The sequence below is a fragment of the Peromyscus californicus genome, unplaced genomic scaffold (genome assembly GCF_007827085.1).
Source record: "Peromyscus californicus insignis strain IS unplaced genomic scaffold, ASM782708v3 Scaffold_3__1_contigs__length_106647218, whole genome shotgun sequence".
NCBI lineage: Eukaryota > Metazoa > Chordata > Mammalia > Rodentia > Cricetidae > Peromyscus > Peromyscus californicus.
The window spans coordinates 51,605,539-51,628,331 of NW_026294551.1; the positions used below are offsets into that span (position 1 = coordinate 51,605,539).

Genomic DNA, 22,793 nt, shown 5'->3' on the forward strand with positions numbered 1-22,793 from the left:
AACTTTAAAACTGTAAAAAAGCTGTTAGAAGTGTATAGAAAACTTGACCTGTTTGAGGCACCCACCATGCGCTTCCTATTTGGCCTTTTGAGTGACCAGGCAATGGAAGAGATGGCTGCCTTGAAGATCTTTACCTGCTGGCTGCCTCTGGAGAGGAGGCGGGAGCTGCTGAAGAGGGTCCTGGCAGAGGCCGATCACCAACACTCATATTCTCTTGGATTGCTCCACTGTCTGTATGAGATTCAGGACAAGGAGCTCCTGACATGGGCAATGCATAATTTTCAAGGAACAAGGGTTCAGGTCCAGACAGGTACGGCGCATCCAGGGTTCCAGACAAATGTGAAGCATCTGGTGATCCAGACAGACGTGGAGCTCATGGTGGCCACTTTCTGCTTCAAGTTCTGCTGCCATGTGAAGACACTTCAGCTGAATACAGACAGACAACAAGAACAAGCACTGAGGGCCCCCAGGCTGGTTCTGTGAGTATCTAGACATGCCCCTCCCACCAGCATCCCTGTGGATCCCATGAGCCTACATGTTCTGAGTACCAGGAACACTTTCAGCTGGTTCCAGAGTCTGTAGAATACAGGTCTCCAGTGACACCTAGCTGCCTAATCCGACCACCTGTCTCTATTCACCTATGATCCTCTGTGCCTGAGCATAGGATGGGCCTTGAACTGCTGTCTTTCCCTCTTACTCTGTGAGGACCCATCTTCTCTGTTGCACAGACCCATTGGTATGCTAGCCTACACATTGCCTAGACCCTCCACAAGCATCTGAGGGCCCACAGCTTCTACACCCCTCACCTATCATGCTTTGTCTATGAGAAACTGCTCATTCAGCTTCCGCAGACGCTATGCTCCTCCCCCATGACAATGACCCTGGCCCTGAGGTCTTCCCCCATCACCTCATCACCTCTGAGTGTCTGTGTGTGTGTGTGTGTGTGTGTGTGTGTGTGTGTGTGTGTGTGTGTTAGAGTTTTTATTTTTCTCTACAAGGCTTATAGCCAGAAGTTTTCCTGTGTCCCACAGCATCTTGGTCCCAAATAAACACAAAGAGGCTTATATCAATTACAAAGTGTTTGGTCTACAACTCAGGCGTATTGCTAGTTAGCTCTTTCATCTTAAATAAACCCGTTTCTATTAATCTATGTATTGCCACGTGGCCGTGGTGTTACCAGTCTGTTGGCATGTTGCTCCTTGGGCTGTGGGCTGGTGTCTGCTCTGACTCGACCCTTCTTCATCTCTGTCTTCAGTATGAATGTACCACCTAACCTTATTCTGCCTTGCTATTAGCCAAACAACTTTATTTATCAACCAATGAGAGCAACACATATTCACAGCATACAGAAAGACATCCCACAGCACTTCCCCTTTTCTGTCTAATTGAAAAGGAAGGTTTTAATCCAACCCATATGTAATTCAAGTTCACTTCCTATATAATAGGGGTTATTAATGATTTTCATTATAAAACGTTTGGTTTGAGTTGGTGAGGTGGTGCAATGGGTGAAAACCTTTGCCACCAGGCCTGACAAACTGAATCAGATCCCTAGTTGCCACATGGAGGAGAGAAGTGACCCCAGCAAGTTGTCCTCTGTTCTCCACCATTGTGTACACACACACTCACATCTCCCACACATGCAAATGAACAGATGTGTGTAAAATCCATATCAAGAATGAGAATATAATAATATTATGTAGTTTATAAGTTATGAATATTCAACAAATACATAATTTAAGAATGCTATTGAAATTGGAGTGAAAAGGAAGAAGAGATGGGGATCTGGGTGCAAGCTGGGCAACATAAACAGCAGAGGAGTGCATGAAGCAGAAGCCATTTGTACCCCGGAAAAAAAACAATCTCTCCTGGCTCTGTGTGGATTCAGAGGATACACATTTTCTAACTGTTTGATGTAAGGGACATTAGAACAATGGGGAGCCCCAGAAAGACAATTATTTCCCAACAAGGCAACTGAAACAACATCAGCTTCAGGACCGGAATATGGAAAGTGATTTTTTTTTTAAAGTTTATGCTCATTTTAACAAATAAAATCGTTTCTGTTGCATTGGGGGGGAAAAGGAAAGGAAGATTTTAACTTTAACATAGTAAAATTACATGTAGCAAAACAGTTATCAAGCAAGAATTACAGTTACGGTATCTAGTCTATTTGTAATTGACAAAATTAAAGAAAATACTCTATCATCTATACTATTTTTGTGAGTCTAAAGTTTCATATCTAATTTACCTTTTATCATAACCAAGGAAAACTATAATTATAACTATCTAGTCTTCAACTCCATCAAAGACTCCAGAAGAATATTATCTGAGTAAATAAGAAGTGCACTGTATGCAACTTCCAAAATTCTAAAAATGACAGAGACATCTGGTTGCCTGGACAGTCACCCAAAGTTACTATGCACCATTGGGACATCCATCTTTAGCCTACAGGCCTAAAGTTGCTGGCAGACTTTTCAGTTAAGCAGGAAATTTAAAGGATCATTTCACCTATTTTGGCAAAATTCATTAGTTGCTTTTCTCTGTGTCCTGCAGAATGTCTGGCAGTTTCTTCTGTGAAGCAGAAACCTAAAGGACCATCTCACCTTGTTTTGGTGAAGTTCAGTGGTCATCTTCCTATGGGTCCTGCATGTCCAGTTTATCAAGCAGTCCAGGCAAGAGGAGTTTCTTGCCCAAATGGCTAGCCTTTTTCACATTGTAAGCAAAACTCTGTAATGAGTTTCTTTGATGCCCATCATCCTCTTTGAAGTAATTGGTGCTGCCAGGAGCAGACATGTCTCACTGTCCAGAAAAGTCTAAGTTCTTAAAACATTTTAAATGCCATATTCTGTAGGTCTTTGAAGTGTTTGAAGATTACCTATCTGAAATATATCTCTGCATATTTAGAAAACCTAATTAACATAACTATGTTTGACTATTACAGATGACTATTAATTTGCATTTTAACTATATATTACATTTTTAAATGAGCTGCATAAATAAAATACCTTAAACAAGAGTAAAAATATACACACAGCAAAATTGACTTTAAATTTGTATTAATAACCCAAAATACATACCAATGTAAAGTATTTTGAGATTAACAGTTGTTTTTTGGATTTAAGTACATTCAATAATCTACCTTTTTTTCATCATTTCTATATCATATCCCCCTTTTTCTTTAGAAAGTGATTGACTATGACCATTAACCATTTATAATCAACCACCTTTAAATAAAAACAAATATTTATAAACAGTATTTTGGGAATTTGGTCATAGCTTTTTATACTACTTCCTGCTGATTGGGGGTACTGGCAATCTTACAGGAATTTTAGAATGATGGTTAAATCTTGGTTATAGTAGTCTGTGAAGTTGTATCATCTCAGCTGTTGCCTTGAAGCTATTCTGGATGTTGGATCATCTGGGCCATGACTGTCATCAGAGACCTTTCAGGGAGTCTTGGTTGATCAAACCATATTATCCTGGAAGCAATCTAAAGGCTCTCATCTTCTGTGGAAACAAAAGCAGAACCTCTTTTCTTTTTCTTTTTTTTTTTTTTTGTTTTTTTGTTTTGTTTGTTTTTTGTTTTTTTGGTTTTTGTTTTTGTTTTTCGAGACAGGGTTTCTCTGTGTAGCCTTGGCTGTCCTGGATCTTGCTCTGCAGACCAGGTTGGCCTCAAACTCAGAGAGATCCACCTGCCTCTGCCTCCCAAGTGCTGGGATTAAAGGAGTGTGCCACCACCACCCAGCAGAACCTCTTTTCTAAAGCAACATATCCTTAGACCCTAATTTTGAAATCAAAATACCTTTAAAATATATATTGGCTTAACTTAGTAGCCCCCATAATCAGATATCTCTCTGTAGTTAGCACATTAACAGTCAAAAACTTCAAAGAAAACACAATAATATACATAATCCAGACACCGTGTATTTTTCATCTTTACATGCTTATTTCTTTTATAAATTATTTTATTTTTTAAGACTTAATTTTATTTTTTTAAAGAATTAATTTTATTTTCATGACTATCTATATCTTTTCTCTTCTCTCTCTCTCAAACCTATGTACCTTTTTTAAAACAGACTGTGACCCATTTAGAGGGTTTTTTTTTTCCATCTGAATCTGTCTTTATTGTGTATCTTTAATCCTTTTCTGACCAGGAGAGTTTTTAAACTGTTCATCTGTGTGGCTTTGACTGCTGGCTCTGCCCCATTTGGCTTTTCAACATGGCAGAGGTACATTCACTGCCAGCTCTGGGAGTCATGCTCACTGCCCCAACTCTGGGAAGCAGCAGATTCATGCCACCACCAAGCAGCTTGCAACACATTGCCCATAAACCCCATTGAGGTGTTCTGTAGCAGGACCTCTTACAAGAGCCATCAGTGATGCCAGTGTGAACCAGGAAGCCGTCTCTTAAAGGAGCAGCACATGTGTTAGCTGCCAGCAACAGAGCCTATTTGAAAAAAATGCAGCTACCAAGAAGCTTCAGTTGACTCACATTTTGTGGGTCTAGAAGTCCTCTTTTTTCTTATATGAGCCTATGTGGGAAAAAAAATGTGGCTACCAAGATGGTACCAGTTAGTTCAGTTGGTAGAGCATGAAACTCTTAATCTCAGGGTCCTGGGTTCATGCCCCATGTTGGGTGCCAAATGTAGCCAGAAGTTTTCCTGTGTCCCACAGCATCTTGGTCCCAAATAAACACAAAGAGGTTTATATCAATTACAAACTGTTTGGTCTATGGCTCAGGCTTATTGCTCACTAGTTCTTTCATCTTAAATGAACCCATTTCTATTAATCTATGTATTTCCATGTGGTCATGGTGTTACCAGTCTACTGGTATGTTGCTCCTTGGCCAATGGACTGGTGTCTGCTCTGACTCTACCCTTCTTCATCTCTGTCTTCAGTTTGAATGTACCACCTAACCTTATTCTGCCTTGCTATTGGCCAAACAGCTTTATTTATCTACCAAGGAGAACAACACATATTCACAGCATACAGAAAGACATCCCACAAAAAAAGTGACTTACTTGAGTCACTGATACCACTGTGACCCTTAGTACTCAACCTAAAATAGTCCCTATCCATGGGACATGGTGGATGTCCCTTCCCAGGTCCCATGCCTTTGTGCAGCAGTGATTACTCAGTATCAGTACTCAGTATCAGTGGTTACTCAATATCAGACTCCCCTTGAGTCATTCCATAAATATTCATTAAGCACTGATTTTATGATGAGCCCTACCAATCACAAAACAGAAAATAGAATTGCTACCATAATCACCTCACAACTTGGAAGAAAAGACAGTCTTCTACTCTAATTACCATCTGGCATGGCATCTGCAATGATCAGCCACATACAAGGTACCTTAGAAGAGAATGATGACACAAGTGGACCAGAAAGGGAAAGATTCTCAGAGGAATAAATGTTTTGGGTTTGGTTTGGTTTTCAGTCTTCTATTTCCACATTTTCAAGCTTCTTCTCATGACAAAACCCACATTCCAGCTGGACTTGCTGGCATGGGCTTGTAATTCCATTACTCAGGAAGCCAAAGCTGGAAAATTACTGGAGTTTAGGCATTCGAGACCAATCTGAGCAACAGTGGGAGGAAACCCACCTTAAAAATAAAAAATGGATTTAAAAGTAGTAGAGTAACTATTGTAGAACAGGAAGGAGATGGGGAGGGGAGGGGAGGAAATGGGTTAGAGAGAATAAATGCAATCAGCATATGATACACACATACACACACACACACACACACACACGAAGATGGCTCAATGAAATGACTCTCATTTTTATATGATTATTGTCTTAGTAAGGATTTATTTTGCTGTGATGAAACACCAAGACAAAAGGCACCTTGGGGAAGAAAGGATTTACTTAAGCTTACCCTTCTACAACACAGTCCATCATGAAGGGAACTCATGTCAGGAACCTGTAGGCAGGAACTGAAGCAGAGGCTGTGGGGGGACAAGGTTTACTGCACTGCTCTGCATGACTTGCTCATCTCACTATCTTATACATCCCAGGAACACCAGCCCAGGGAGAACACTGCCAACAGTGAACTGGGTTCTACCACATCAATCACTAATAAAAAAAATGCCCTACAGACTTGCCTACAACCAAATGATGGAGGCCTTTTCTCAACTGAGATTCTTCTTCACAGATAATTCCAGCTTGGGGCAAGGTAATGCCTATCCACATGATGAGTTGTGTTTCTTGGAAGCAGCAAAAAGGCAGATTGTTTTCTAATCTAATCTGTTAGTCTGTGTCTTTTTATTGGGGATATGAGACCATTAATATTGAGTGTTATTAATGAGCAGTATTTGTTGATTTCCTGCTATTTTATTTTTGTGATTTGGATTTTGATGATTTACTGTTCTGAGATTATTTTCTAATTTTTTTTTTTTTTTTGGTTTTTCAAGACAGGGTTTCTTTGTGTAGCTTTGCGCCTTTCCTGGAACTCACTTGGTAGCCCAGGCTGGCCTCGAACTCACAGAGATCTGCCTGCCTCTGCCTCCCGTGTGCTGGGATTAAAGGCGTGTACCACCACCACCCGGCTTATTTTCTTGTATTCTTGTAGTCAACACCTTTGGGCTGAACTTTTCCTTCTGGTGCCTTCTGTAGAGCTGGATTTGTAGATAGAAATTAGTTAAATTTCATTTTATTGTGGGATGTTTTTCTTTCTCCAATGTTTGTGATTGACAGTTTTTCTGGAAAGTGTAGTCTGGGTCGGCATCTGTGTCTCTCAGAGTTTGTAGAACATCCATCCAGGACCTTCTGGCTTCCAAAGTCTCTGTTAGAAGCCAGGTGTTGGGCTGGAGAGATGGCTCAGTGGTTAAGAGCCTGGCTGTTCTTCCAGAGGACCTGAGTTCAATTCCCAGCAACCACATGGTGGCTCACAGCCATCTGTAATGGGATCTGGCACCCTCTTCTGGCCTGCAGGCAGAACACTGTATACATAATAAATAAATCTTTAAAAAAAAAAAAAAAAGTCAGGTGTTATTCTGATGAATCTGCCATCTTATGTGACTTGGTCTTTTTCCCTTGCAACTTTTAATATTCTTTCTTCATTCTGTATATTTAGCATTTTGATCATTGTGTGTTATAGGAATTTCTTTTCTGGTCTTATCTATTTAATGTTCCATATTGCTTTTTGTACCTTGATAGGCACCTCCCTCTCTAGATGGGGGAAATTTCTTATTTGATTTTGTTTTGTAAAAAATTCCTTTGCCTTTTATCTGGGTTCCTTCTATACTTATTAGTCATAGGTTTGGTCTTTTCATCATGAGTTGGATTTCCTGTAAGTTTTGTGCCTGTAGTTTTTAGATTTAACATTTTCTTTGACTGACCTATCCATTTCTTCTACCTTGTCTTCAAGGCCTGAAATTCTCTCTTCCATGTCCTGTCATCTGTTGGAAAGGCTTTCCTCTGAGGTTTTTGTTTGACATCCTGAGTTTTTTTCATTTCCACTTTTATTTCAGTTTGGGTTTTCTTTAGTGATTCTATTACTTTCCTAAGTTCTGTTTTCATGTCTTGTTTTCTTATTGTTTCACTCAACTGTTTGTGTTTTCACAGTCTTCATTAAGGCGTTTATTCAAATTTTTGTTAAGGTCTTTGAACATATTCATAATTGCCATTTTGAAGGCCTTGCCTTGTGCTTCAGCTAAATTACATTTCTCAGGGTCTATTTCAAAAGGGTTGCTGGCTTCTGGAGGAAGCATATTCTCTTGACTGTTCATATTTATGTTTTTTGGCTGGATTCTATACATCTGAAGTTATATTTGAGATGTTTCTAGGCATAGATATCTGGTCTTGTCTTTGTTGGAGGTGTGTTACATTCTTTGATTGCTGTTGCCTACTCACAATCCCAGGCCAGTATGGTCACTTCGGGTTCCCTGGTAGAGAGTGTTTCTGCAATTCAGTGGATGATACAAAGGAATGGAGATCAACTAGGAGCAAAGACTGAGAGAGGCATTGGGAAAGAGCTAGGGTAACCCTTAGTCTGCACCAAGATGTGGAGTCCCCAGGGAATAGAGGTGGGGTGGGAGGAGGGGACCCTGCAGACATGCTTCAGCAGGACTAAGAGTAAGCCTGGAAAGACTGGTAAGGAGGACAGGAAGAATAATAAAAACTGTCTACCTATGTCCCAGCCCAGAATGGCCACTGGGATCCCTGTTGAAAGTGTTTCTGTGGGTCAGTACTGACACAAAGAAGTGGAGTTAAGCTAGAAGGGAAGGCTTGGAAGGTCTGTGAGAAAGAGCTAAGGTGATTGAGGATCAGCACCAAGAAGTGGAGTCCCCAGGGAATGGATATGGCTGGGAGGAGGGCCTCTGGCAGGCAGACTGCTGCAGAACGAAGAGTAAGCAAGTATCTTGTCATCCTCATGAGTCTTCTGAGTAGTGGAAACCCCTGTGGCCCAGGCTTTTGCAGCTAAGAAGACTGAGTGAGGCACAGCCTGGTGTGCAGGCAGCTGGCTAGTCACCTCTGCATGGCTCTATACACTGTGGAGGTGGTGGAATGGATTAAGATTGGAAACAAATTGAGACACACTAGGTCAAAGAGTTAACTGAGGTATTGAACTAAAGAACAGAAATAGCTGTCTGAAGTTTGGGATAAACCTTGAGTAGCTGAAACCTGGAAGCCAGTAAGGTTGATAAAGGGGTGTGTAAAAATGGAGAAATTAATTAGGCAGGAGTTATACAGGGCAAAGTCCATTTCAGCAATTCCAGAATTCTCTCCCACTCAGCCTGCAGACATTCTCTCCCAAGACATTCCCTTGGTTCTCTCCATGGAACGTATCTGTGGTCTTCTATTCTTGGAAGGGAGTGGGGTCCATGTAAACCAACATGGTCATAGTGTTTATGATCATATTCAACATCCCATCACAGAGTCTCCCTCAACCACCTCTCCTGAACGCTCCACTTCCCATCTCCAGTTTACCTTTATGGCCACTGTGACTCTAGAATTCTATAAAAGGAGACAGGTATGTACATATCAAAGGAAATAAGACTGTCCAAACTACCAACGTCCTCCTCTGTGCCAGGTCCTATACTAGGCACTGATACTATAAAGAAAAGATGCCACCTATCTGTCCATGGCCTCGAGGAACACCTAGACTGAAATGGAAACAGAAAACAAAATGAGCATACAGCATGCTAAAGACCATAGATGAGGAACTACACAGATAAAGGACCAAGATGTTAGGGAAGAAGAATAGGTGTAGAGGCAAATCTGCCCTGGGGATGGCGTAGTAAAACTGTCTAGTCAGTGTTCTATTGCTGTGAAGAGACGCCATGACCACAGCAACTCTTATAAAAGAAAGCACATTTAATTGGGGCTTGCTTACACTCAGAGGTTTAGTCCATTATCATCATGGCAGGAATCATGGTAACACACAGACAGACATGGCACTGGAAAGGCAGCTGTGAGTTCCACATTCAGATCTGAGAACAGCAGGAAAAGAGAGACACTGAACCTGGCTTGAGCATTTAAAATCCCAAAGCCCACCCACCACAGTGACACACTTCCTCCAACAAGGCCACACTTAGTCCAACAAGGCTGAATGTCCTAACAGAACCATTCCCTGTGACCAAGCATTCAAATCTATGAGCCTTTGGGAGACGTTCTTATTCAAACCTCCACAGAGGCCTCGGAGTCAGGAGGATAGAACTCCACTCTGCAGTGTGGGGCTGTCCACTTCAGATTGCGTATGCAATTCACAGCTCTCCTTTCTCTTTCTTTCCCTCAGGTCCAGGTGGACCCCAATCACTAATGCCAGTTGGCAGGTTCTCTTCTCCACTCTTGAGTTCACAGAAAGCCTGGAGGAGCTGGACCTAAGTGGAAATCCACTGAGTAACTCTGAAGTACAGAGTCTTTGTAGGACCCTGAGACATCATGGCTGCCAACTAAAGATATTGTGGTGAGTCTGGCCTGGGTTCTCCTCTGAAGCAGGGATGGATGGCAGGAGAATAAAGGCAAAATCTGAGTCTAGGGTGAGGCTAGGTATTCATCAAACATTCACTGAACCCTTTTGACCACACCCATGACAGATACCAGACTCGTTATGATAAACCAATGGGGTCCTGTTCTTGGGGATCATGAAAGACTGACATCCACTAGCTATTGCTAACAAGAGGCCCATGAGGTCTGCAGTGGAGCAAACTTCCTGAGGAAGCGGCTACAGCAGAGCTGAAGAACACAGAGGAAGAGGCTAAACGAAGCAGGAAGGAAGAAAGCTCCAGGCCCAGGGAATGGCATCTCCCATTCCCTCCTGCTCTCTACCCTTGTAACCAGCCTTCTACTCTGTTTCTATGGACTCCATCTTTATTAAGATTTCACAGCCGGGTGGTGGTGGAGCACACCTTTAATCCCAGCACTCGGGAGGCAGAGCCAGGCGGATCTCTGTGAGTTCGAGGCCAGCCTGGTCTACAGAGTGAGATCCAGGACAGGCACCAAAGCTACACAGAGAAACCCTGTCTCGAAAAAAAAAAAAGATTTCACATGACGAGTGAGTCATGCCCTATTCTATGTCTTCACAGAATATTTCACTTTTGCATAGTTCTTGAGACACACTAGTGGGATGCTGTGGATTTCGAGGAGCTTGGCCCTCCCTGACCCAGCAGCAGAACAGTAAACCTCTATACGCCATTGGTCCTGCAGCTCAGTTATGGGACATATTGAATTTTCCACCCTGATGAGACATGGATAGGCAAAGATGCATCACAGATGTCAGCTGCAGACATGGTCGTAGCCTGAGTAACACATACTCTAGATCCCAATATATACTGAGAAGCCTAAGACAGGCTCTTGGGTCCAAACAAACCTGCCTTGTTCCTTTTCACCTTCTGTTCTTGTACTAGAAGCTCACTGGTTTATTATCTGGTCTATCAATGACCATAATATTGGAACTACCTAGACATCTTATATCCATTGTCTCTGGTTATTTGGCTGGGCCAATGTAGCTAACAGTTAATCTTGGGTATACAAATTGGGCATTGGGTAAGTTGTACATATAAAGTTGATGTGGTAGAAAGGAGAATTGGTGTGAATCCTACCAGGAGTGAGAAGTAGAGGTGGTCTGCATCCTCAGGGGCAACTTAGGTGCAAGAGGAAAATTAAAACCTTGAAAAGTTACTACAATCCAGTGAAACCCCAATTTCCCTTTAATGAGGACCTGGCAGGTACCAGAAAGGGAGACCCAATCCACGCTATCTAGAGGAGTGAACTCTCAGGAAATGACAGAGTGTATCTCTCATGCAGGCTGGTCAGCTGTGGCATCACATACAGCTGCTGCTGGGACCTGGCCTCTGTCCTCTGCACCAGCGGCAGCTTGACTGAGCTAGACCTGCAGCTGAATGACCTGGGCGATCGTGGTGTGAGGCTGCTGTGTGAGGGCCTCAGGAATCCTGCCTGCAAACTCAGAATCCTGCGGTAAGAAAGACTCTGGGAGTCCCTTCTACAGGGAGGCCTGGGAAGGCAGTAGGTGGAATACCAGAGGATCCGATGTGTAAAAGAAAGGGGACAGATAATGCACAGTCAGTCTGGCTCCTGACCAGCTTGTGCCACTTACACCTGTGACTTCGGCAAGTCCCTGTCTTCTCTGAACTCAATTCCCTCATCTATTAAACGGGAATGTCATACCCACCTTTTGGATTGTAATGACATATAATATACATATATAAAAACAAACATAATACCAGGTGGGCAGGTGGCCACTGTGGAATCATATTTATTAATGAGGCTTCATGTTGGTGGCATGGGCGGGACAGAGATGCGCCCCACCCCCGTCCTGTTACCCCTTGTCCTTCACCACCTGCAGCAGACAAGAGAGCTGACCCTCCCCTTACCAGCTGCAGCACTCAGAAAGCAGGCCTGCACCTTGCCTGGGCAGCACAGTAGAGCTGACCCTATTGACTGGGGTGCAGGTGAACCAGTCCCAAGAACGTGACCATGGGAGATCTGGCCTACCCCCTCATCTGCCATATGGTGGTGTAGATGAGGGAGAGAGGTCATAAGGGTGAGAGAACTATCCCTGTCCCTCGTCAGCTGCAGTACTCGGGAGAGTGGCCCCTGCACCTCACCTGGGCAACACAGTAGAGCTGCCCCTGATGATGCAGGTGTGGGAGAGCTGACCCTGAGGGCACGTAAGCAGGAGAACTGGCCCCACCCCTTGCTCATTGCTACAAGGAGCTAACTAGTCAGGGCAATGCTGGAGAGCTCACCCTGGTGGTGAGGACTGGGGAGAGCTGGCAGGCTGACCAACCCTGCAACTACCCAGGCCCAGAATCAGGGTTATGAGTTGGCCTACTCCAACATCCACCCCATCTATGATCTGCTGGAGCACCTGAAGGGACCGTTCTTGCAGAACCAAAGCTGCAGGATCTCCATGACCCAGGGCAACAACAAGATATCCAAGAGGAGTCCCAGTGAGGGCCCAGCATTGATAGTGCAGCAGAAACCAGAGGCCTTGATCCAGACCAATGACTCTTTGCAATGAACACCTGCAAGTAACTGTCACACTACAGCTCCCATGATGAGACTGATTTTTCCTTTATTTTTTCCTCCTAAACTTTTTATATTTTTTTTTATTTTGTCGGGGGAGGTTGCAAGGGCAGAGGGCAGATACAAAGGGACAGGGAAATGAATGGGATTGAGATGCATGATGTGAAAGACACAAAGAATAAATTAAAAGAAAGGTTTAAAATGAGGCTGCATGTTCAAACGACTTCATTTCACTCCGTGGTAGCTCTTCACTCATTCACTCATTCATTCCTTTGTATTAGGCACCTGTGTGCCAAGCACTGGTCCCGGCCCTGGGTATAGAATCACAAACACACATGGCTCTGTCCTCCTGAAGCTGGGTGGGAAAAGACAGGCATAGATCACCCATCAGCCCCTGACTCTATTGACAAGCTCTGCTGGATGCTGCGGAGTCAATAGTATTGTGAGTGTGTAATGCTGTGGGAGGGGAGACTGTATTGAAGGGTCCATGGAGACTTCTCTGAGGCCAATCTGGGGACAGTAGTCCCGACAAAAGCAGAGTGGAGGAAGACCCTGAAACAAAAGGAGGCCAAAGGGCAGACATAGAGACTTAGAAGAGCTTCAATCGACACTGTGTGGCTGAACTGGAGTCATCTCCAAGCCCTAGATTTACATGCAAACTAGGAAAGCCTCCCTCCTGTATGTCCTTCTCTACTTCCATGCATCCAGCTTCCTCTCCCTTCTACCTCCCCAGCAAGAGCCTAGAGGAACACTCCCTGCAGTTCCTGGCCAGAGCCCTCCTGCTATGTGCTCAGAGAACCACAGAAGGCTCTAGACCCCTGTGTCCAGTGCCCTCTGGTTCTTCCATTTGACAGAGAGAGTCTAAGAAGCCTCTGCCCTGTGACTTTCCCACCAGGACCACCACTTCTGCTCTGAAATCTAAAGGAACAGTCAGAGCAGGACATGGCCAGGAGGAGTCTGCTTTTGACCCCACGGATGGTGGAAACTGGCCCATCCAGCTTTCACCCATGACTCTCTCCACACGCTGATGAGCCTTTCCAATGCTGGCCTCTGCCACAGCTCTGCTTTCAGGACACATCTCGGTTACTTGTCAAATCTCAGCTGCCTCCTTCCCTCCTGGAGACAGGAACAAGCTTCAACTTCACGGGCTCCATCTCCCTCCCCAAGGAGAACAGCCCCTAGGGCAGGAGCAGTGGCACTGACAGCCTCTCGAAAGTGTAGGACTCTTTCCTCTCCTGCCTTGTTCTCACTTCATAGCAGCCTGAGAGGGAGTGATGGTGTCCCTGGTTGTGGACATGGAGGCCCAAGGAAGGTGGTAATTCTCCTAAACCTACAGAAGCCCCGGGACTTGAAGCCTGTAAGAGTGGAATCCAAGGCCTGGCTTGTGGCTCAATAGAGAAAGCTCATGTGTGAGAACACAACTCCCATCTCTAGCACTGAAATGGGGAAGACAGAAATGGGACAAAGATCTGTCCTTCTAGCGGAATTCTCACAGAATCCTAGAACCCGGACCTTCTACATTTTCTTTAAACAGCTCTCCAGAGTCACTTCTGTGACAAAGCCGTGACCTCGTGACCCTCAACCACAGTGATGCTGAGGGCTGTAGGGATGCTCTCTCCCAACAAGAACCTCCACACCCAGTCATGCCCCATTCCTAGGATGGTTCAGATCCAACATCTGCACCATGTAGGAGTATAAAAAGGCAACAGTCCCAAAGGCCATCATCCCAGTTCCGATCTGCCTGTGATCTGGCCAAGACCTCACTGGCACCACTTCATGGCCACATCTGCCCCTCTCCATGGCTACTGCCCTCTCTTCTCTGTCCTGGTGTTGGCCAAAGAACACACCCTAATAAGCTCCCTCGCTGGCTTCATCTCAGAACCTAATTCTGAGGAACCTAACTGTGAGAGTCTTCCACACTCCTTGGTGTGTCCCAGGACAATATGGCTTCCCTTGTGCTTGCAGGCTAGACCAGGCCTCTCTGAGTGAGCAGGTGATGGCGGAGCTGAGGGCTCTGACGGAAAAGAATCCCAAGCTTCTCATCCAGAGCACATGGTAAGGAGTGGTTCAAAATGAGATTCTATGGCTGGTCCAGAGCTCAGAGGTGAGAAAATGGTCCTGGGGTGGCAGGAGAGATAAATCAGAACAGGAAGAAACCAGGAAACCATAGCAACCAACACGAAGTGGGTTATTTTGATTTCATTTGTGTTGGTTTTGTTCATTAGTGAAAATAGAATCACATAACCTGCCTCTTAAATCCCTCCATGTGAAAGGGACGAGATTAAAAAAAAAAAAGGATGGCCCCCATTTTGGGTAACTGTTGCCTTGCTTGCTGACCTTGACCTTGATGTCCTCCCTGTGCTAATTCCCTGCCGGGTTCCACCCTCCTGAATGCTTAAGGGAAGTTCCTTGTCTGTGTATCCTGCATATTGGGCATTAACAGCTTAGATGCAAGACTGTAAAACATCTGTAGCGAACTCCTGCCCTCTGGGGTTCTCCCATTGTGCTGTAAGCCTGTTTTTAAGACCTCCTCCCTCCTTCAATAACAGAAAAAAAGGAAATGAGTAGAGAATCCTCTGGGCACAGCACAAGTAGCTACCAGCTCCACAGTGAACCCAGAACGCTGGAGCAATGGAGTCACCACACATGGGAGACAAAGACACAGAGAGATGTTTGGGGCTAGAGAGACTGCTCACTGGTTAGAGCACTTGCTGCTCTTACAGAAGACTCAGGTTCAGTTCCCAGCACCCAAATGGTGGTTCACAACCATCTGCAACTGAGTTCCGAGTATCCAGTGCCCTCTTCTGGCCTCTGTGGGCACCAGGCATGCATGAACTACACATGCATATGTGCAGGCAAACAATCATACACATAAAATCAAATTTTAAAAACTTAAAAAAAAAAAAGAGTCACAGCTTCTCAGGGCCCACGCCAGACCCATTGGTTCTGCATCCAGGAGTGAAGCAGCTTCCGTCAATAGGATCTCTGATTTAGCAGGTCATCCAAGTGACACTCAAGCACGCTGAGTGTGAAAGCCACGAGTCTGGGGAAGGAAGAAAAGGTGGCATAGTCAGGGCTGGAGGACGACAGGGCTGTGGCAAAGCGTGTGGACTGTGCTAAGGACTTTCTGTTAGTTATTTCGCGGTGCTCTTACCCTGTGAGGAAATGTCACAAAACACGACAGAATCCGCTAACAAGAGTTTTATTAAGATGAAAGGGACAGACGAGTGCCCAGGCCTGTGGAAGACACATGTGTAGAGAAGAAGAAGAAGAGGAGAGAGAGAGAGAAAGCCGGGAATATGGCGCTGGCTTATAAAGGCTAGGCGTGCATATGATAAAGGTCGACGTTGTGAGACCAAAATGAGCCATCTTAGAAATAAGATCAAAATGCCTTCACCCAAAAACTAAGGCCTAAGAGTCTCCTTCTAGGAATAGGCCAATAGTTACTGAAACAAGTCAGTTCAGATTCCAGAAACCAGGAAGTATAAAAGTATAGAGTCACAAGATAGTCACGAGGTAATGCCTGCCCAACTATGGAATGTCCTCTCCCTGGTTTCCAGGGTAACTGACCATAAAAATGCCCCCACCTGAGGGCAGCCAATGAGAAATGGTGGTGGGCAACCACTCCCTTAGAAGTAAGATTAAGCCATGATTTCTAGAAAGCCCCTAGAAGCAAGCCAATCAGAATTGTACCTGTACTAGCACCCCTAAACGATGTAACCTTGTGACTTTTCCCTTTAAAAACTGAGCTTGCAGACAGGTGGGCGCTTCCTCCAGCCTCCACTGTGTTGGATGTATTGGACGAAGTCCCTGCCTAGGCTTGTATTGCTTTTGGATATCCAGAATTAAACCTTGCTTTTGCATTCCGGCATGCTCGTCTTTGGTGGTCTCTCTGGGGGTCACGATCTGGGCACAACAGACGTAACTCCACGCATGTGCGTAGATCACATGGCTGCATTGCGCCATGCAAAGTCACGGATCCTGGTCACACAAGCCGTCTTGACCCGGAAATGACTATTTTGACCTGGAACTGGCTAGGCGGAAGTGTCCAGGTCCGCCGAGCATGTGCAAACACACCCAACCATGGGGGCGTGTTGTGAACCCATCACTTTCTTCCATGAAACAGAAGAGAGCCACTCCAGGGCTTCAGCAGTGAAGGGACACCTGTTTCCTGTCTTTTGGTCAACTACCTTCTAGAAACTGGGCTAGAGGAGGTTGAGAGCAGAAAAGCAGAAAACCTGTTGGAGTGTGATGCAGTGGTTCAGGCCATCAGGCTCTCTCTCTCTCTCTCTCTCTCTCTCTCTCTCTCTCTCTCTCTCTCTCTCTCTCTCTCGGGACATAGTTGGCATCTGTGAAGGTGGAGAGCAGAGAACAGAAAGGACAGAAATGTGGGAGGTGCTGTCAGGGTGAGTGACTGTCTCAGTCCCTCTTCTGCTGCCTCACCTGTGCCTGGCTACATCAAAAAAAGATGATTCGCTGGAGTTGTAAAGACTGGGGAGTGTCAAGCTGTGGGCTCCACATCTGGGGAAATCCTCCTTTGTAGCAGCAACGCCTGCATTACCGATACCCATTCACCATGTCCAAGCGAGGGGCTGAGGATTAAAAAATAAGGGACAAGAGACAGCGAGTCATTCGCCACGGCTGAATGCCAAATGCCTTTTATTGAAAGAGGGAGGAAACCTTAAATACAGGCTTACAGCACAATGGCGGATCCCTGGAGGGCAGAAGTTCTCTGCTACGTTCTTGCATCTAAACTGTTTACACCAAATGCAGGATACAGGAACAAAGAACCTCCAGTTGATCAGTTAGGTGAGAAGGAAACCGGCAGGGAATCTGAATAGGGAGGACATCTGGTTAAGGTCGGCAAGCAAGGCGGCAGCCACTCACAGTGGGGGGCCAGGGCCCACACTCCTTGTTTTGCCATCCCCGGGCAGAACAGGAAAGGACCAGAATGTACAATGAGAGCAAGAGGCTGAGCTGGCTTTTGTGGCAATCCCATTCTGGCCACGAGACTCTGCTCCTGTAATTATGACACTAACCCATTCATGAAGGCAGAGGCCTTGGAGAGATGGCTCAGGGCTTAAGAGCACTGGCTGCTCTTCCAGAGGTCCTGAGTTCAATTCCCAGCAACCACATGGTGCCTCACAACCACTTATAATAGGATCTGGTGCCCTCTTCTGGCATGCAGGCATACATGCAGAGCACTCATACATACAAAAATACAAATAAAATTTTTAAAAAGGAAGGGATCAAGATGATATCAGTTATGACACAGGTACCTAGGTAGACCTGGGGAAAGGGGATCATAGAGATGTGGCCTAGAGGAGAATCATGGGCCTTAGTTCAAATTCAGATGAATTAGATTGTAGGTGGGGATGTCTTATAGACAACCCTAGTTTCCCCTGACCTCTGAGGGGAAGAACATCTCTGCATACAGGAAACCACGTGAGACTGTCTCTACTCTGGGTCTGGATAAAGGAGAAATGAGTGCTGGCCCATCCTCATGCAAGCGGCAGAGACTACAGTCAGGTATGTGAAGGGGCCAGACTTGAAGCATCATGATGGGACCATCATTTCTCTCCCCCATCTCTGATATGGGGAAAAGCAGGTTCACTCCTGGAAAGAGGAACTTGCACCATCTTTCACATTTAGAATCTAGAGGGATGATAGTTTGCTTTCTTCTATCACAGCATCAGGATTCAATGTTATCCCTCTCACATGTCTATGGCAGGCATCAGACTCTATACCAGGCACCCATGTCCCATTGTCACATGCTAAGGCCTGGAAACCACCTCCCCAGCCCTTCCCAGAGACAGGTTCTATCTTCAACCTGTCTCTGGAGAAATGCTGGGAAAAGAAACACTTCTGGGCCAGTAGGGAAGAAGAAGGCAGGGCATTAGTCAGAAGCAGATGCCAAGGTTTGGAGATGCTCAGAAGGTGAGCAGTGAAAACAAGAAAAAAAGGAGATAGTGAGAGGAGAAAAGAGGGATGAAGAGGAGAGAGAGAGAAAATGAAAGAAACAGAGAAGCCTCAGGAGCAGGGACAAAGAGAACAGACTCACTCTCTGATGCAGCCAGGTCTCAGGAAGAGCCTAGCCCCAGTCTAGCTGGAGAGAGAGGCTGGGGAGTGACCACTGTCCTGCCTCTTCCAGAGGAAGGAGCTCCACACACGGCGCAGCTGAAACTCCCCCACTCACCCGACTCTTCCCCTCTGGGTGACAAGCTCACAGAGTCTCTTGGGACTGAAGATGGCTTCTGGGGCAGCACAGGACCTGTGGCTACTGAGGTGGTTGACAGAGAAAGAAACCTGTACAGGTGAGTGAGCTATTCTCCATTCCACGCCCCACAAAGGATTCCAAAGGCTGACATCCAAACCAGTCTCCCGCAGTATGTCCCCTCTGTTGGTTAAACGGCATGCTGCTCGTGGCTGGCCGCCGCTCGCAGCGGCCATGCCGAGGGAGGAGAGTGTTGATCGGAGGAATCACAGGCCATGGTTGCCTTTTTAGAGCTTTAATGGGAGAGGGGGGAAGAGAGAGAGAGAGAGAGAGAGAGAGAGAGAGAGAGAGAGAGAGAGAGAGAGAGAGAGACTCACCTATTTCATCATCATCATCACAGGAATAGCTAGTTGCTCTAGGTGTGTGTTCCCTGTAGGTTTGCTCTAGCTCGCTCAGTACTCACAGATCTATAAGATGATATTGCCATTGCCCCTATTTACAGATAAGGAAACCAGGAGTCAGAAGGCTAAATACTTTGTTTAGGGTCCATATGCAGAGAGCAAAGGAGCCAGGACTCAGAGATTTGACTGAAGTCGGTGTGTCTATGGCCCTGCACCAGATCTGTATCCAGCCTGTGAGCAGACCTTATCCAATGCATGTCTGTTTCTGCATCTTCTAGAGTTCAGTTCCCCATGGCTGGCTCCTATCACTGGCCCAGCACTGGTCTTCGCTTTGTGGTGACAAGAGCAGTGACTATAGAGATAAAATTCTGTGCCTGGAGCCAATTCCTGGGCAAGACTTCCCTGGAACAGAGTCACATGGTGGCTGGGCCTCTGTTTGACATCAAGGCTGAGCAGGGAGCTGTGGCTGCTGTGTACCTCCCTCATTTTGTGGATCTCCAAGGTAACCAAGGGAAGGATAAGGAGGAGGGTTGTGGTAATGGGAGGTTTTTCCACTCATACAGGAGAACGTAGGATGATAGATGGGATGATGAGGAAAGAGCTCGTGGCTTCCTTAGTGAGAGAGAGGGTCATGGAGGTAGAGCTTACCTGAAAGAGTCCTTAAGTAAAGATAACGCAATTTTCTCAAGGCCTGCCCTGAGAAAATTCCTCCCAGAGTCCTGGGGAAGATGCTATGTATGGTGAGGGGTACCTGAGGGAAAGGAATCTACGTACACAATGCTCTTTTGTCCTTTTACTTTATTCCTTTATGACAAAACTCTATACAGCTTCAGTTCCATCCTGAGTCTCAGTTCCTCTTTGTACCTACTCTTTCTGTCCCCTCATAGCCCTGGTAATAACTAAGCCCTCATCTCCCTCCTCTGTTCCTTCTTTCTCCATCTATCCTTCCTGGCTCCTCACCCCTGGCCCTGATAAACTCTACAAGAGATCTGCTTTACCCTCCATAGAACCTCTGTCTTCCTCTCCTCTCTCTGGCCACTGGGTTCTGTCTCCTCTGGAATTCCTCTCCAGTCCTTACTGCACCTGGTTATGCAAAAAGCCCTACTGTCCTCAGTCCATCTCTCTGCCATGCCCCTAGGCCTGAAGGAAGGGGATGGTCTGGGCTTCATTTGCACAAGAAGCAAAGCCATGTATCTATAGCCTACTTGTCTCCTAGACTCAGTGTGTGTGTGTGGTGGTGGGGGGAGTTACCTAGAGGTTCAGCAGGTGTGAGAAGCTGAACAGTTTGCAAAATGGTCTACTAATATATGGGCCCACAAGAAATTCATAGCAAGGTGTAGCTGAATATTATGGCTGTATAACACCAAACATTCCCTGATAAATGGCTTCCCATTTGACGGAGCCTCGGTCAGTCAAAGCATAGCTTTAATACACAGCTGAATCTATAATATATTCTTGCAGCCCGTAAGACTTAAGTAAGAACTGATGTCCTCAGCAGCAATCTTTTTTAAACTTTCTTTTAATTTACTCTTTGTGTCATTCACATCACGCATTTCCATCCCATTCAACTCACTATCACTTCGCATCTGCCCTCTGTCCTTGCAACCTCTACCGACAAAATAAAATAAAATAAAATGTAGGAGGAAAACAAAAAAAGAAAAATCAATCTCATCATGGAAGCTGTAGTGTGACATAGTGAGTCAGACAGTAAACCCTTTTTATCCATATGGCTTTACTTGCAAGTGTTCATTGCAAACAACCATTGGTCTGGTTCAAGTCCTCTGATTCTGCTACACTATCAATGCTGAGCCTCACTAGAACTCTTCTTGGTTATCCTGTTGTTGTCCCGTGTTGTGGAGATCCTACAGCTTTGGGTCTGCAGGACCTGTCCCTTCACATGCTCCAGCAGATCACAGATGGGATGGATATTGGAGTGGGCCAACACATAACCCTGGTTCTGGGCCTGAGTAATTGCAGATTTGGTCAGCCCACCAGCTTTCTCTTGCCCTTATCACCAGGATGAGCTCTGCAGCATTGCCCTGGTGAGTTCACCCTTTGTAGTGATGAGCAGGGGATGAGACCAGTTCTGCTTTCATGTCCTCAGGGTGGGTTCTCCCACAGAGAACCAGCTCTTCTGTGTTGCCCAGGCAAGGGGCAGGAGCCACTCTCCCAAGTGCTGCAGCTGATGAGGGACAGGGACAATTCTCCCACCTGCCTCAGGCATTGATGGGTGGGAGTGGGGTGGGGGAGAACATCTCTCCCCTACCTATGCTGCCACATGACAGATGAGTAATGGGGATAGCTCTCCCATTCTCGACTTTGGGGCTGGCTTACCCCCGCCTCCACCAATGGAGTTGGCTCTATTTTGCTGCCAAAGCAGGGTGCAGGGCCTGCTCTCCCAAGTGTTGCAGCTGGTGATGGGCAGGGGCAGCTCTCCTGCTCAAATGGTCCCAGGGCCAGCTCTCCCACCTGCCTCAGGCATTTATGGGCAGGGGAGTGGAATGGGAGAGGGCATCTCTCCCCTGCCCATGCCTCCCCTCAGTAGCAACATTAACTGGTATTTATTAAGTGCTCTTTATACACGATGTCCCTTAAGCTCCTAGCCAGACATTGGATAAATTAAGCTATTTTAAGAGATCTTGTGAAGACCATGTACAAAGTGAACTAACAAGCAACACTTAGTACCAAAGTCTGTCAACATGTGAAAGCCATTACCATCCCTACAGACATGTGAGAACTGGAGTCATGGAAAAAGGACTTAAGAGAAGAAAGGGGTCATAAACTATCTCAACCTCACTCACCTCCATGGATAAAGTTCCAAGAAGTATTTCTTGTTTTAAGAGCACTGCTCAGTTCCATAGTCCATTTCCTAATTGGGTTATTTGTTCTCTTGGTGCTTAGGTTTTTTAGTTCCAGGGAAGTCTCATTTCTGCAGTCACAGAAGTTTAGTGAGCAACTGAAGCTGCTCACTAGGAGCGGAGCATGGGGCAGGGGAAATGGACCAGAAACTCAGAACTCCAGGAGTCCTGATCCCCTGTAAAGTATTCCCTAGGGAAAGTTCCAGAGCAACACAAGGTTAAGGACAGAGGCCCAAGGAAGCTCTGGAGACTTTATAAGTCCATTTAGAAATGGAAAGGGTGATGATGGCTGATGATCCACAGAGTAGTGAATATAACCACTGTTCTACCATGCTGCCTCTACCACAGTGAGACATGGGCCCAGAGGTTGTCCAGGTGATCTGTTTGGGAGAAAGAGCTCTGCCCATGTCCATCAGTGATAGACCTTCATCTGTCCTCATGCTGCACTAGGGTATCCAAGGCTGGTATTTGACTAATAGAGTGAATTTCTACAGCCAAACAAGAAGAACAGAGAAAACAGTCTGTCTTTAGCCCTTTTCACACTCTAAACCTAGGGAAAGGGGTGGTTGGCAAGCCCACCCTTTCCCATTATAAAGTCACTCTATCCATACCCTTGTTAATCTCATCCATCCACCAAGTAGGCCGGGGAAATGGGATTTTCCCAAGGAATTAGGGAGCCTTTGAGTGCAAAGGAATCTAGCCAAAGCCTGCTGAACTGCAGGTCACATTTGGACAGGAATGAATTCACCAAGCTGGTGACAATGTCTTTGGAGGTCTCCTAGGAAGGCCAAGATCAAGGTGCTAGGATACTCAGTGTCTAGAAAAGACTA

The 22,793-nt window shown here is 45.7% G+C and overlaps 1 protein-coding gene across 1 annotated transcript in view; it reads left to right on the top strand.

Moving 5' to 3' along the window:
• LOC128122573 (NACHT, LRR and PYD domains-containing protein 1a-like) overlaps window positions 1–22,793 on the top strand; it is a 53,383-nt gene that overhangs the window by 23,877 nt on the left and 6,713 nt on the right. Inside the window, exons 3-8 of the mRNA XM_052758215.1 lie at window positions 9,738–9,908; window positions 11,249–11,419; window positions 14,456–14,545; window positions 17,928–18,017; window positions 18,703–18,804; window positions 19,384–19,607. Of these exons, the coding sequence (XP_052614175.1) occupies window positions 9,738–9,908; window positions 11,249–11,419; window positions 14,456–14,545; window positions 17,928–18,017; window positions 18,703–18,804; window positions 19,384–19,607 (848 nt within the window). The remainder of the gene's footprint in view (window positions 1–9,737; window positions 9,909–11,248; window positions 11,420–14,455; window positions 14,546–17,927; window positions 18,018–18,702; window positions 18,805–19,383; window positions 19,608–22,793) is intronic.